The sequence below is a fragment of the Clupea harengus genome, chromosome 6, assembly GCF_900700415.2.
Source record: "Clupea harengus chromosome 6, Ch_v2.0.2, whole genome shotgun sequence".
In the NCBI taxonomy this organism is placed as follows: domain Eukaryota; kingdom Metazoa; phylum Chordata; class Actinopteri; order Clupeiformes; family Clupeidae; genus Clupea; species Clupea harengus.
The window spans coordinates 19076348-19089805 of record NC_045157.1 but is presented as its reverse complement, the minus strand read 5'-3'; the positions used below and the strand labels follow the sequence as shown (position 1 = coordinate 19089805).

The window sequence follows — 13458 nt, the reverse complement described above, 5'->3', positions numbered from 1 at the left end:
ACAAAGGAGGCAGCCTTAGCAGCCGTAACATAACTGTAGGATCAAGCAGCATCTAGATGAGTTCAACCAATTACCAGATAAGAGCTACTTGCTGAAGCCTAGCCAGACAATGTCAAAAGTGCAGCCTTGTTGTTCCTATACTGTACCGATACAAATTAATTTAGCACTACCTTAATCACCTCTTCCCAACCTCACAACTGCCGTTCCTCTGTCTGAATTCCAGGGAAAATGACACCACCCACCCACTCATCTTCCACACCATTAACAATGATCCCATCCCCAAATTACAGCTGCACAGGTATCAGCTCTTAAAACACGGACTTGGTGGAAGCTGTGAACTCCACATTTATAGGATTTGGCCTGACCTGGAAAATCTGGGATTACCCTCTATCAAGTGTAATCAAAGGAATTGACTGAGCTGCGCTGTGGCCGGGAGGACTGCACAGACCCAGAGCACATTTTCACCTAGTTTAAAATTATAACTCCTCAATAGCATGGCGGCTAAAAGACAAGCCCCTAACTAATGTCTGCACTAAGTGCTTTTATTAAAGCCCAAACTGTGAGGAACACAGGATGTTTCAGGGCAGGCAATCGCTATCTGTCCAGTGAACTGCATATGCAAGTCACATTAGTCCACACCGCGTTTGGTCTGATAATCCAGAATAATTAACATTTGTCTGCAGCTTGATGTTGTAATCAGCATATAAATCACAGGGCAAAGTTCATGGCACGGTTTACACAGGTAATCCTCATGGTCAAAGATCCCAGGCAATGTCTAAATGTATTTACAAAGAGCCCAGGCAATGTTCAAGTCTATTTACATGAAAATGATCAGAATTTAACTGAGGGTGCAGTTCAATGAAAATTCTCCTGATCTGCCTATCCAACCTAAATCGGACACTGGACTGACTAGACACCCAAAGGGCTTTATGCTAATGGTTTAACAAGTATGTGTTATGTCCTCTGTACGGGTTTCAAGTGAGCTTTATGAGATACCCATGTTGAGACTTTTGGTTAATGTGAAGCTAAAATTATTTTTTTATTTGTATTTTTTTAAAGCCTCTGGGTCACTGGCAGTTCAGCCAATTTGTAGCTCTCTAATACATAGATGCAATCCAGGATGGGATTCCTCTTGTCAGAAGTATTTAAAGGCCATGAATGGGTAGTCCTGGCAGTCGTTGCTGGTTAGAATCTCGGTCTCACCCTTTTCCATTCAGTGTGGCATTCTCCAGTTGTACATCTGTTGTGATCTCCATTTGGTCTTTTCACTGCATTGTGCTACTGCCCCATGCAAATTCCCTTTGTAAAATAACTCCACTCGTGTGTGAGAGCACAATTAGACTTTCATGAAACAGCTTAATTTTGTTTTGGATTTTCTTTACATAATGTTTTAGATATATAACGATTACATGCTAAATTATAACAGATTTATGTTTGGTAATGACTCATGCTTTCGCTCTGGCTCACCACCATATTGCCATTGTGTTACTGACTACGTCATAAGGCTCGTTAGTTGGAAAGTCGAAGAGGTTAAGTGAAGGTGGCGATGTGCCACAATTTTATTGTGTGAACAAGCAACAGAAAAACTGACTCAGTGTCCTCGGAAGAGGTGCCATACTTTTTGGTGCCATACTTGGTCAATTCTATTGCCAAATAGCTATGGAAATTTGTATATGACCACATTTCAATGGAGACCAAGTTACTACTATGAGTGAATTAACTAACAAGTTCTTACTTGGGGGTGGGGGTGGGGCTGGGTGGGGTGGCTGGACTGGACTGGAAACTAAGAAGATTTTTTTTTTTAATGTAACTGATATGCTGGTGGTAATGAGGAGTCCCTATCTGCCATTGTAAGAAAACTGGATTGTTGTTTGTTTTTTTCTGAAGCATTGCTTCCACAGAGACACTCTTCTGTCTGTAATTATTACCTTGCAGGAATTAGGGATGTACCCAAATCTGTACGTTATTCGGGAAAGCACAAATACTGTGATAGAAACAGATATTTCTTCTACATTATTATTCAGAAAAAAAGTCAGCTCCATGATTGACATGTCTGTGCATCAGCCATTATGTTGCTTCAAATCGATTCATATCATTGTGTATGGCCACAAGATGAAAATGCCTATGTTTGCTATGTTTGCAACATAGGACTGTGATTTCACTAACTAATTATTTAATTTACTACATATTATAGAGAAGTGATAGCTGTATTCTGTAGTTGCCCCCACCGAGACAGCACACAGCTGGCAACAGGCAGAGAGCAGATTGTCCCCGACCATCACTCAGGGACTGAGGAGGAGGAGGCGTCATGAACAGGAGATGGCAAAACAAGAGCTTGGTGTAACAGCTGGATTTCTTTCAAACCCCCAACAACTTATACATCTAAATGAAATTTAGAATCCATTGTTTTAGCTGCATGTATCAATTTCCTCCATTAAAAAAACCCAGTTGAAATATTGAAAAAACACTTGAAAAACGTACCTGATTTAACGGGACCTTTGGTATTCGAATACAGATACAGAGACAGAAAGTTTCTTTTGGTTGAACAGAAATAGTCGCAGATAATGACGTACCTGTGCATCTCTTGCAGGAACAGAGGCAATTATCCCCTTGCGAACGTCACTTGGTGTGCGCACATCGCACTTTTGTCAGCCTAGCACTTTCATAGCCTGTGGCATCATTGGGGTGTGATGTGCTGTCTGTTAATCTATCTTTCAGAGTTCTGGGCATTCCTAACATGATACAATAGGTCCTACACAAGATATTACCAACACCAGAGTCATCAGTCATGATTCTTATGGACACCAGTGTGATGTATAGGCTGCTTTAGGCCTACTTGTATTTGTGCATTTTGGATAAACAGAAATGAAAATGATAAAACAGGTTCAGATCTTAGCCCACCCCACCCTCTGCCCCAACACCTGCATCACCGCCACCAGATACAGAAAACTCAAAGTGCAATATTACAGGATCAGAAATAGCTCATCCCTCGATCACTCTCATACCCTCAGCATCTTGTGCAAGTTGGAGAGTGAACAGCAGCAAACACCTTTCTTGTCCTGTGACTTTGTCAGTCTGTTTGCATCACACAGGAATCACACATCTAAGCACAGCCTACACATGATTTTGTGACATCTGTTCAAACACTTGCTCAAACACAAGTTATCAACTCAAACACACATTCACATTGTGCTGTGTGCGCTGTTCCTGACCCACTTGTAAAGTTCAAGACAGTGTTAAGCCCTGAAAGGGGGCAACCAGTGAGCTGGCATTGGTGCGCATTAAGCAGCTTGGAATTACAGGCTACTCAGCTAGGAGCATTAACACGGGCTGTAAAGGCCTGTTCATTGTTTTAAAACTGTGGACTATGGTCACTGTTATACCTGACGTTAAAGAAGTTAAAGACTTTTTTCTTAAAGCTTTTCGAAACATTCTTTGATGACACACATACTGTGTCAAAGGGTGGCAATCAAGACCATATACAGACACTAGAGGGCACCCTATGAGTGTGAAATGAGAAGAGGGCTTTTGTTGATAAACAAACAAACTTGCCAACAAAATCCTAAAATCCATGGATATAAATGGTTCAATCCCCTATGAGGCAAGATGTTCCATAAATGAGAGGGATGCTAAATTTTAGTATAAAATCCGTACTTCTTGTATTCTGTCTGTCTGGCTCTCAAGCTGTCTTGAGTTTGCTCGAGCTAAGAGCTATTACTATTATTTTGAGACAATATAGAAAACCTGGTAGCCATAATATTCATGTGGAAACTAAGCTATTCACTCTAGTTAGCAGTTTTGGGAATGAACTATGGCAAATGTTTGGAAACACTCCCCCCTGCTGGTCATAGGTGTTTATGATTGTCATGTGAGCTGATTTTTGTCATTCAAAAAACTGCCATTAGCGTAAAAGTTTTCTCATATTTTAAACAATAATGTTTACCTTTATTTGACCAAAAGACTTATAAGACTGAAAAATCATGTGATACTATATAGTATGGTATTTTTAGACATTATTTAGCCACAGAATAATGGGTAACACTTGATTTGGATAGTCTGCCTACAAATTCAAATTCAGTCTTTCTAATTGTTCACTGTACAACACCTTAACCAAACCCTACCCCTAACCTTAACCATAAGTTGTAGTTAACAGATAGGTTGCTTATAATCTGAGTCTATAGGGGACCATCTAAATAAAGTGTGACCGAACAATGAAACTTGCAGCTGTCAAGGCCACTAGCTGCTCTTACAAATGCATGACATTAGCATGCATGTATGTGGTTGCACAATGTGTCTGCTTCATGTAGTACTGTGTCCCCTTGTTCCCACACTGTGTGTCTATGTTTATGCGTGTAAGTGTCTGAGTGTGTGTGTGTGTGTGTGTGTGTGTGTGTGTGTGTAGAGAGAGAGAGAGAGAGAGAGAGAGAGAGAAGGGGGGATGGGCAGAGGGAGGGACCACTGCTTCATGAAGCCGTGCTTTTTTCAATGTATGTACAGCACCTGAGGAGTTCCACATCAAGGCAGGCCTAATGAACAGAGGCACGGCAGGGAGTCTGGGAGTCACAGGCCACAGATATGCCGGGATAACAAAGGATTCAGTGTGTCAGTCTGCGGAGACACCTGTGGAGAAGCAGATTCCTCAGGGCAAACAGGCGTGTCAGCTGCAGGCTGCTCTCAGCATAGACAAGGCTTGACACACTAGCAAAGGGCTTGGCACACACTAGCATAATATAGTCTTACAAATACTGTATCTTATAATACCAGCCATGGATTACAGGGTAGCAAGGGTGTATCTCTATTTGATGGCATTGAAGTGAGAATCTGTGGAACACTGGCATCACAAACCATATAAAATGTAAATGTGTTTTCTGATGCAGACACCTGCATCACCTATGGGAAGGAACAGTCCATTGCCATGAGATGACATCATCACATAGGAACCAGGGAGAAACATAAATATAACAACAAACCAAACAAGTGGGCTTGTGGGATAATTATTCTGTGAGTAATATCTTTATAACGACATCCCAACGGTCCCATGGAGCCCACTAGCAGATGGGCTGGAAATAATCTTGGCTGATTTGAACGAAGAAACCACTTTCGATTACCTGGAACTGTGTGCATTTGTTACATGCATGAAGAGACCAGCAAACACGAGCCAACAATCAATGTCCAAAAGCTCACCGTTCAGCAGAAAGACAAACCAGGTAACTGGGCATCAAGGGTTGCTTTGTACACTGTGTATTGCACAACCCCCACACACCCCCAGTTTGAGAGAAGTAAAGATAGCACTATAATAATACAGAGAACCTGTGTGTGGGGCTGCAGAAACAATGGATATTAAAACAGGTCTGCAGTTGTGACCTTTCAGGGTAAAAATGTACACAGCAAAAACCACAAAATCCTTGAAATACTGCAGCCTAAGTGGGCACATTCTTCCCAAAGTTCCTTTGTAAGTGGAACATGGGCACTAATACAGAATGACCCCTCAAAAACAGATGCAAGTATTTTAGTAGGAGGGAGCTGAGCCGTCCTCTGCTGGCAAGCTCTTTAGGCAATATATGACCGTAAGATGAAGTCACAAACATTGCGACTGGAATCAACTCCCACTCATGAGGGAACACAGTCAGTGCTTTATGTGGAGAAGTACCAGCTGGTACCACGGTCTCCCAGTCCTCCATACTTCATTTGTGTGGATCAGATTATTGGGGACATGGAACAGCATAAATATTACAGCAAATCACTAAATGGCATCCTCTGCTGCCTCCTGACAATCTGCCTTCACAAACTTACTCAGTCGCAAAAGCGTAAGTACGGTTTTGGCAACACTTGTTATTGTTGACATGTTGTGATTTTGTGATTTTGTGATCTGCCTTTTTCCCCACTGTTCATGTACGTAGTGTTATCTGGTCACACACATGAATGATATTGTATGTTTAATAATACTTAGAGGCTGTGTATTGATGCCGAGCTTCACGTGTAATGCTTATCTAGAGGTTATGTCACAGTGGAATTTCAAACTTCCAGAAAACACTTGAAAAAAACTATGTTGGACAGATATAACAGATATAACTTCATAAATACCTGAAACTTTTTAGCTGTGTGGTTATATGTATTTCTTACTCCAGAAAAGCTCTGAGGCCTATTGAAGTTAAACTTTATCAGGGCTGATAAAATAAAGATGGCTGATTATTTTCAAAACATACTTACACTTTGCTGTGTTCTTTATTTCTCAAGTGTGCACGGTCCCCCCAGAGCCTGTAAGCGTCAGGGAGAATAGCACAGTTGACACTTTCATCGCCACGGTGAACACCACAGAGAGCGACATCACGCTAACGCTAATGGAGAATCCAGCGGAGGCTTTCGAGCTGAGAGGGACGGACCTGATGGCCAAGAAAGGATTAGATTTTGAGGTAGAGCTGATTTACTTTTAACAACTTTTGTCATTGTTTCTGTTTATGTTGTTGTTGTAATACAAACTTACAAAGGCAAACCATGGGATATGGGTAAACTGTATACGTTTACTAGAGGTTATGCTTAACTTGTCTTTTTTGTAACTTAATTGGCTATGCATTTTTCCAGTGTCTCATCGTGTAAAAGTGGTATAGGCCTATGTGAGTGAAATGCAGTACTATAGTTTACATACAAGGTTCTCCACTTTAATATGTTGTGATAACAGTGGACTTTGTGAGTGGTATTTGTTTGTGTACCATCTTATGGGTTGGTGCTAAGGCCATTGAAGGATATTGTTATTAAACGAATGTATGATTTAGTTGTTTATGTTAAGTTTTCACGTGAGGTAATGTTTCTACAACTGTGTTACAACTGTTTCAGGCTCTGCTCAATGAGGATGCACTTACAGTCAGGATTAAATGCAACAAAACTGGCTTCAAAGCAGTAAGTCCGGTTCATTCCCTCATGCTCATGATAACAGACACAGGACGACATGGTAATGACCAGTATTATTAAGGCATTTTTTCTCTCCTCAACAGGTTACCCTACCTCTTATAGTACAAATAGAAAACATCAATGATAATCCTCCAACCTTTGCCAAGGATGAATATGTTTTAGAAATTGATGAAGTGAGTATGTGGGCTCTCTCATTTTTCAAATCACAGTGACGCTGTGGTCAAAATTTGCTGCCTCTTTTATGGAGAAATATTGCAGAGAATAAATATTTACTACAATGGCACCTCATATGTGCGAATCTGTTAACTCTCTCCCAGTTGATGCCAATAAATTCCAGTATTGGACTTATAGAAGCCTCAGATCTTGATTCAGATCTACTCTACTACACTTTGGATCCATCCACGGTAAACATAATTATTGTGTGGTCTTGGTCACAGTATATCAGTTTTACTGGTATCACAGATTAATAAGGCAATGAATATATTTTACAGAGCAAGTATTTCAGGCTACAGACAGAGAACTATCCCAAACTCTTGGTGCAAAAGATAGTGGAATATGACGTCATACAGAAGATGACTCTGATCTTATATGTCCAGGTAAGTACATTGAAACCCTAACATGAAGTATGAAAACTTACATTAACTGTCAATTAAATAGTTTCTCATTATAATAGGACACGCCCATTCCGACAGAACCTGATGTACCCTCTTTTACGGCCACAACCACCATCACAGTCAATGTGCGCGACATTGATAACCGTCCACCATGGTTCCAGCCATGCACAAAGGCAACAGTCGGCATCGCAAAAATCTGTTACAGTTCAGGGTACAAGGGCAGAGTCAACTTAACTGAAAAACAAGTAAGTATTCATCTTACACGTTTAAGCCATAAATCCAATTTCATTATGACACACTGAGATAGCAGTGTGTTTAAGAGGTAGTGATGTGATGGGTTCCTTTCTTTCTAAGGAAGGTCCGTTACAGTTGCAACCAGGACCAATATATGCAAAAGACGGAGATAAAAACAGAAACGAGCAGATCAGTTACAAAATCCTTAAAGGTAACAAATTAAATATCTAAATCTGCCATGAAGCCCATCTATTTGATAACTGCTGCACTGATAAATGTCGTACTTTTTTCCTGCAGGAAATGAGGACAGCGTATTTCAAATGGACGAGAACACTGGAAACGTAACAATGCTGAAGGCTGCTGACATCGCTGGCCCCATTATCTTGACAGTTATGGTAAATTGTCTTATTCAGCTGTCAAATCATTTTTGCATTATGAGAGGTTTTACAACAGATGCATTACTTCAGGACAGCTCACTGTCAAAAAAAAAAAATTCAAATGAAGAAAACATTGTACAGAGATACTGAGAGAGCGGTGATGAACTGTGATGATTTTAAACACTGTGGTGTTGCATGTCGTTAATGCACAGGCCTCACAGGTGACCAACAGAGATCAATTTGCCATCACCTCCGTCACCATAGAGGTTATGAAGAAGAGCAGAAATCCTCCAAGGTTTGAGAAAGAGCGCTATGAAGCCTATGTCTACACCACCTCAGGCCCAGACAACATGGTGATGAGGGACAAGACATCCAACAGACCCTTTAGGGTTAGAGCACGCGATGAGGATTTTGCAACTGTGAGCCTAAATAGTTCCTCTACTTATTTTAATTTTATGCACTGAGGATGTTTGTAACACACAAATTGTTACACAGAGATGTACAGGAACCTGATAAATACTAAATGCAATTTGTTGATTTATTTGGTTGATTCTCTGTGTTTGAGGGTGTGAATCCTGACATTCGGTATGAGGTCCAGTACAGCAGCTATGTCAATGTGACCACTGACGGTTTTGTTCTCTTGAAGAAAGCCGTGAAAACAGACTCTTTTGCTCTGCAGGCAAGTGAAGAGTCTGACAGAGAACCCTACACATAAGAGACACAATCAAAATCCACGGAACATGTTTAGAAATGTACCTAAAACCTCTGATTTATTTGTCTGTCCATCTGTTTGGCATTTCACAGCTCCGTGCTGTGTGCATCTCTACTGGAGAGTCAGGCACTGCTGCTCTATCTGTACAAGTCATACCAGGTAAGATTTATCTTCCAGCACTTCAAAAAGAAAAAGTCCTCTAAAAGTTCAACTTAAGAGTTTAATCTCTCAGTCAGAACATACTTAGATGACAGGAACACTCAGAGAAACAAAGCTCTCATTTTTTTGGTGCTGACATGCTTGGCTTGTGTGTTGTCTGCTAAAGTGCCAGGTGTCCAGTCGCCTTCTGAAGGCTACAGGGCGGGAGACATGGCTTTGTTGGGCTTCGTCATGGCCGCCCTTCTGGTGATGTGCCTTATCGTCATCGGATTCCTCATTTCGCGCCTGAGGAAAGGGACTGCCAATGCGCTCAAGTTATCAGAGGTCAGCACCTTCCCATCACAACTCTGTGAGTGAAGTTCTAGAATAATCACCCACTTTAAATTGGCAGAATCCTTTAGACAGCCATTGAAGTATGTGATGATTTAAGATAAAAATGAGAAATCGCTGAGAATGGGAATATGATTAGCCAGGCTGTCAAATGGCATATGACTAACACTGTGTGCTCAGTGATGCAAACAAAATGTGTTCTGTTCCATGTGTTCAGTGCTTAGGTCCATGCCTGAAGCTCACCCATCCCAGGAGAAGGCCAAGAGACAGCATGCAGTTCACCAATGACGGCTTTTTGAATGAAGGGGGTGACCCTAGTAGAGGGCTGCCCCCTAGGCGAAACCTGGGTCCAGACCGCAGACCGGACTCGATAAAGACTGCCAGGGCCAGGGTGATCCGAGAGCGGCAAAAACCATGCACCTCCTGTGGCCATCGCGTCCAGGCCAACCACGTCCCCAACAGCAGTCCTGCCGCCCAGGCCAAAGCCCGGCCAGGACCGGGGCAGGTAAGATCCATCCTCACCAAAGAGAAGAAGAGAGACGAGCGGCTCAGGAGCGTATGGTTCAAAGAGACCGCTGACACCTCTGAGATCCAGGTGGAGATCATCCCGGAAAACATAGGCCTCAAGCCTGCAGAGGACGTGGAGGACCTGGATGCGATTTCGACTACCTCTGCACCTCTGGAGAGCGAAATGGAGCTGGGAGACCTCACCGCTATGATTACACAAGATCTTGGCCCAGGGGCCTCTGTTTCTGACAACAAAGAGGACGTGACTGAAGACAAACCAGACCTGTAGTGGATGCTAATTTACAGACACTTCGGTTGAGATATGTTGCATTGGGAAGAAGTTTACAGGAGACATAAAGAAACAGATGCTCACCTCTCATCGTATGTTGGCAATGTTTCGTACTCCAGCTCTTAGGGACCTCTCTGTACAGCATGTTGCAAGTCTCTTCCTGCTCTACCACATCTGGTTGAATGCATCACATAATTGGTCAAATGCTTCTGGTTAGCTTAATTGGGTCTGTTTGACTAATCAGGAACAAAGAAAGACTGAAATTAAGGACATTTTCAGTCAGGTTTGGTAGAACAAAGAGAGGCTTGAAACATGTAAGGCATAAAAAAGACCAAAACAGAAGAAAAAAAACATGGGGGATTATTTGAAAGGTAAATAAGTTAACTTGAACAGTTTCTTTGTAATTTATAAGGCACTTATTAAGCTTAATTGGCAATGTATTTTGTGCACTTTTTGAAAAACAAGTATGTAAAAATGATTTAGATTTAGGTAGAGTGACCTTTTCAGTCCATATTACTTTACGTTTAATAATGTGTTTTGACTTGTTTTCTATTATTGACATAGTATATAGTGGTTTGGTGTTCGGGTCATTATATGTTAGCTGTTGATTTATGTCGATATATTTATCAATACTGTATGAATTCCACACCAAACACATGAACTGGGAGGGCCTTTTTCTTATGTTTCAAAGCATTGTTAATTTAATCACCATTTTGGAATGTGACACATACTACACTAACGCACCTACCAAGTCATGTCAGTTTTATGGACATATTTTGATACTTCAACTTGCCAACCTTACTAAGCACGTATTAAGCATTGATTGTGTGCACTTTGTGTTTTTATTTCATTGTTAAGGAATGTTAAAGAAAGAATAACATAATAAATTATTTTGAAATCAGGAAAATATTTTGATTCACAATAACTTCTCATTAAAATGAAATTGCATGCCTGAGTCACACTTTGGAAGATTGCACGTGGCTTACTGCCATGCACCAAAACAGTAGCGAATTGTATTTAAAAACATTGCATTGTGTAATAAGCTTATTTACATTTTAAGGAAGACTATTGTATATTTACATATGAGACCCCTCTGATGTGAGATGTGGTGGTTAGCAGCATTTGTACATTAAAGAGGCAACATTTATACCAAGACAGACCAAATCTTGCTTCTTGATATTTGGCTATTTCTGCACAGTGAGAATGCCCTCCTAAAGTGGATTTCAATTATTGAGCTTAAAGCAGCACTATGCAACAATTTGCCACTTTATGAGGTATGTTTTCATAACTACATTTGGTATCATCTTCAAATTCATGTTGATGGTACATGGTCATGTGGACATGTCATAAACATATCTGTCATTCCCTACAGGCCGTCCAGGCTGTGCACTATGCAGTTCTGTGGTCCGGGATGGAACATCTGGTGAAAATGTAAGAAAACGTTTTGCAAGGTTTTTGCATGCTTTGTAGGTGGTTAGCGCTCTGGTTTTACACCAAAACACCATAATGCTGCTTTGAAAGGGTTATAAATCATCACTGATTGAAATGTCAAGAACCAATTTGTGGCTGATAAAAAAACCTCTGGGCTATGATTCTTGGTATTAAAAATGAGCAGAACTCTTTGGCAGAGGAAATTGCTAACCTTTTCAAAGCTGTAAGCATATGTTCCTGCTGTATTCTTCTGAGGTCGACTGCCACCACTCAGATTATCTATTTATTATAATTCACATACAAGTGTACACGTTTAGTTTATGTCTGTTGAGTGTGATGCAGATAATTAAGAAATAATACTTATGATAATACAAATATTTAAGAAATAGCCACAAAATTAACAGAATGCCATTTCTCTGGCTTTGGAAGTGCATGGCCTGAAGATGCCTGTGTGTTTACCGACCACAGTTACATGGCATCTCAAACCACCAACCAAACTCATGTCATTAATGCATGAGAGGGTCGTCAGGGGGCAATGGAAACTGTTCGCAACTCAACTGTACAAAGCTTTGACCATCTATAGAAATGTAGAAAACTAAAATTGTGTTGCTCATAGAACACCAGCAATGGGCCATTCTGTGAAAGCTCCTGACACAGGCATAAATAGATACCCACGCCTCATGAGGGATGAAAGAGAGAAACATGCTGAAGGATGGCATATGCCTTCCTGTGCTTCTTACCATGAACACTGTCTGTTGTACTAGACCTAGAGACAAACACAGCCATTACACAGAGGCCTCCCTTCTAACCAGAAGCTACAAAGTGAAATTGTTTGTATGTCGTTTTTCTAACAGATTTCTTTTACATTCTGAAAACGAAAGCATTGCTCTGATCACCAGAAGCTACCTTTGAAGCTGGGGCTTCTCTTTGATACAGATGTTTGAATGTGCAGGGTTCCATAATGAAAGGAAAATTATCCCACAGTTCAGTCTTGTACTTATTACAAAAAGGTAGGTGCTCTGGACTGCATCTCACTTGTCCTGGAGCTTTCTTTGTTGACTGGAATGGTTTGGAACTGTGATCAAATAGCTTGCCACTAGCTGTCTACAATGATGTGGACAGTAGAAAAATCCCCAGCTTGAAGCATAGAGAAAAGACTACTATAACATTCAAGTGGCTTGCATCAGTGTTGGGTAACTGATTAAAACTGAATGATTTTTTTTGTTCGTAATGGTAGAGATTTCTTAAATTTGCATTGAGTTTATGTATAGGTCCCTGTAATCTCGGGATGATTGGCATTCGTTTCAATCAGGCCATAGGCTTATATGTTTAAGCAGTCATACTGTAACTCATGACAGCATAGCAGTGTAAAAAAGAAATGCCCAAGAATATTTCTCATTTAAATGACGCTGAATGCCTACCAAGAACAAGATGCACAAAAATGCTTTCGCATTCAAAGCGCATTTCTAGTTAACACTTCTGAAACACAACCTTGAGGCTTTGGGAGCATTAAATAGGTGTCTGGCATAATCCTCAAAATATCTCCTTGAGCAGCTGGTTTTGTTCTCCCCTGAAGTCATACTTGAATTCAGGACCGGCCCTGAAAGTGTTTGAGCCTTAGGCAAGACTCATCATGACATTATGTCATTATTATGGCTAGGCCTAATGGAATGGTTGATGCTCACCAAATTAAATCATCCACAATTAGCTGAGATATCATAGCAAAAAAACTAGAACAGTCACACTAAGCTCTAACTCATTATGTTATAATCGCAAAGTCAGATACCACCGTTTGATTCATGATACTGATCACTGATACTGTTGACTTGCTCAACACGAGCACGGACTCACTCAGAACTTGTGTGTGTGTGTTTGTGTCATTTGCTCTTGCAATAT

At 40.9% G+C, this 13458-nt stretch overlaps 1 protein-coding gene across 2 annotated transcripts; it reads left to right on the top strand.

The window, feature by feature from the left end:
• Window positions 1-5546: 5546 nt before the first annotated feature.
• cdhr5a (cadherin-related family member 5a) lies at window positions 5547-11284 on the top strand. Of its 2 annotated transcripts, none has more exons than XM_031569260.2 (14): window positions 5547-5807; window positions 6238-6413; window positions 6835-6897; window positions 6993-7082; window positions 7227-7313; window positions 7401-7505; window positions 7583-7768; window positions 7878-7968; window positions 8055-8152; window positions 8347-8553; window positions 8700-8813; window positions 8939-9005; window positions 9172-9329; window positions 9553-11284. In XM_031569260.2, the coding sequence occupies exons 1-14, from the start codon at window positions 5573-5575 to the stop codon at window positions 10129-10131; spliced, it is 2256 nt and encodes a 751-aa protein (XP_031425120.1). In that variant the 5' UTR covers window positions 5547-5572; the 3' UTR covers window positions 10132-11284. The 2 variants fall into 2 exon arrangements, with proteins under 2 accessions (XP_031425120.1, XP_031425121.1); XM_031569261.2 differs by having other exon boundaries at window positions 9172-9354; window positions 9553-9747.
• Window positions 11285-13458: the final 2174 nt, after the last annotated feature.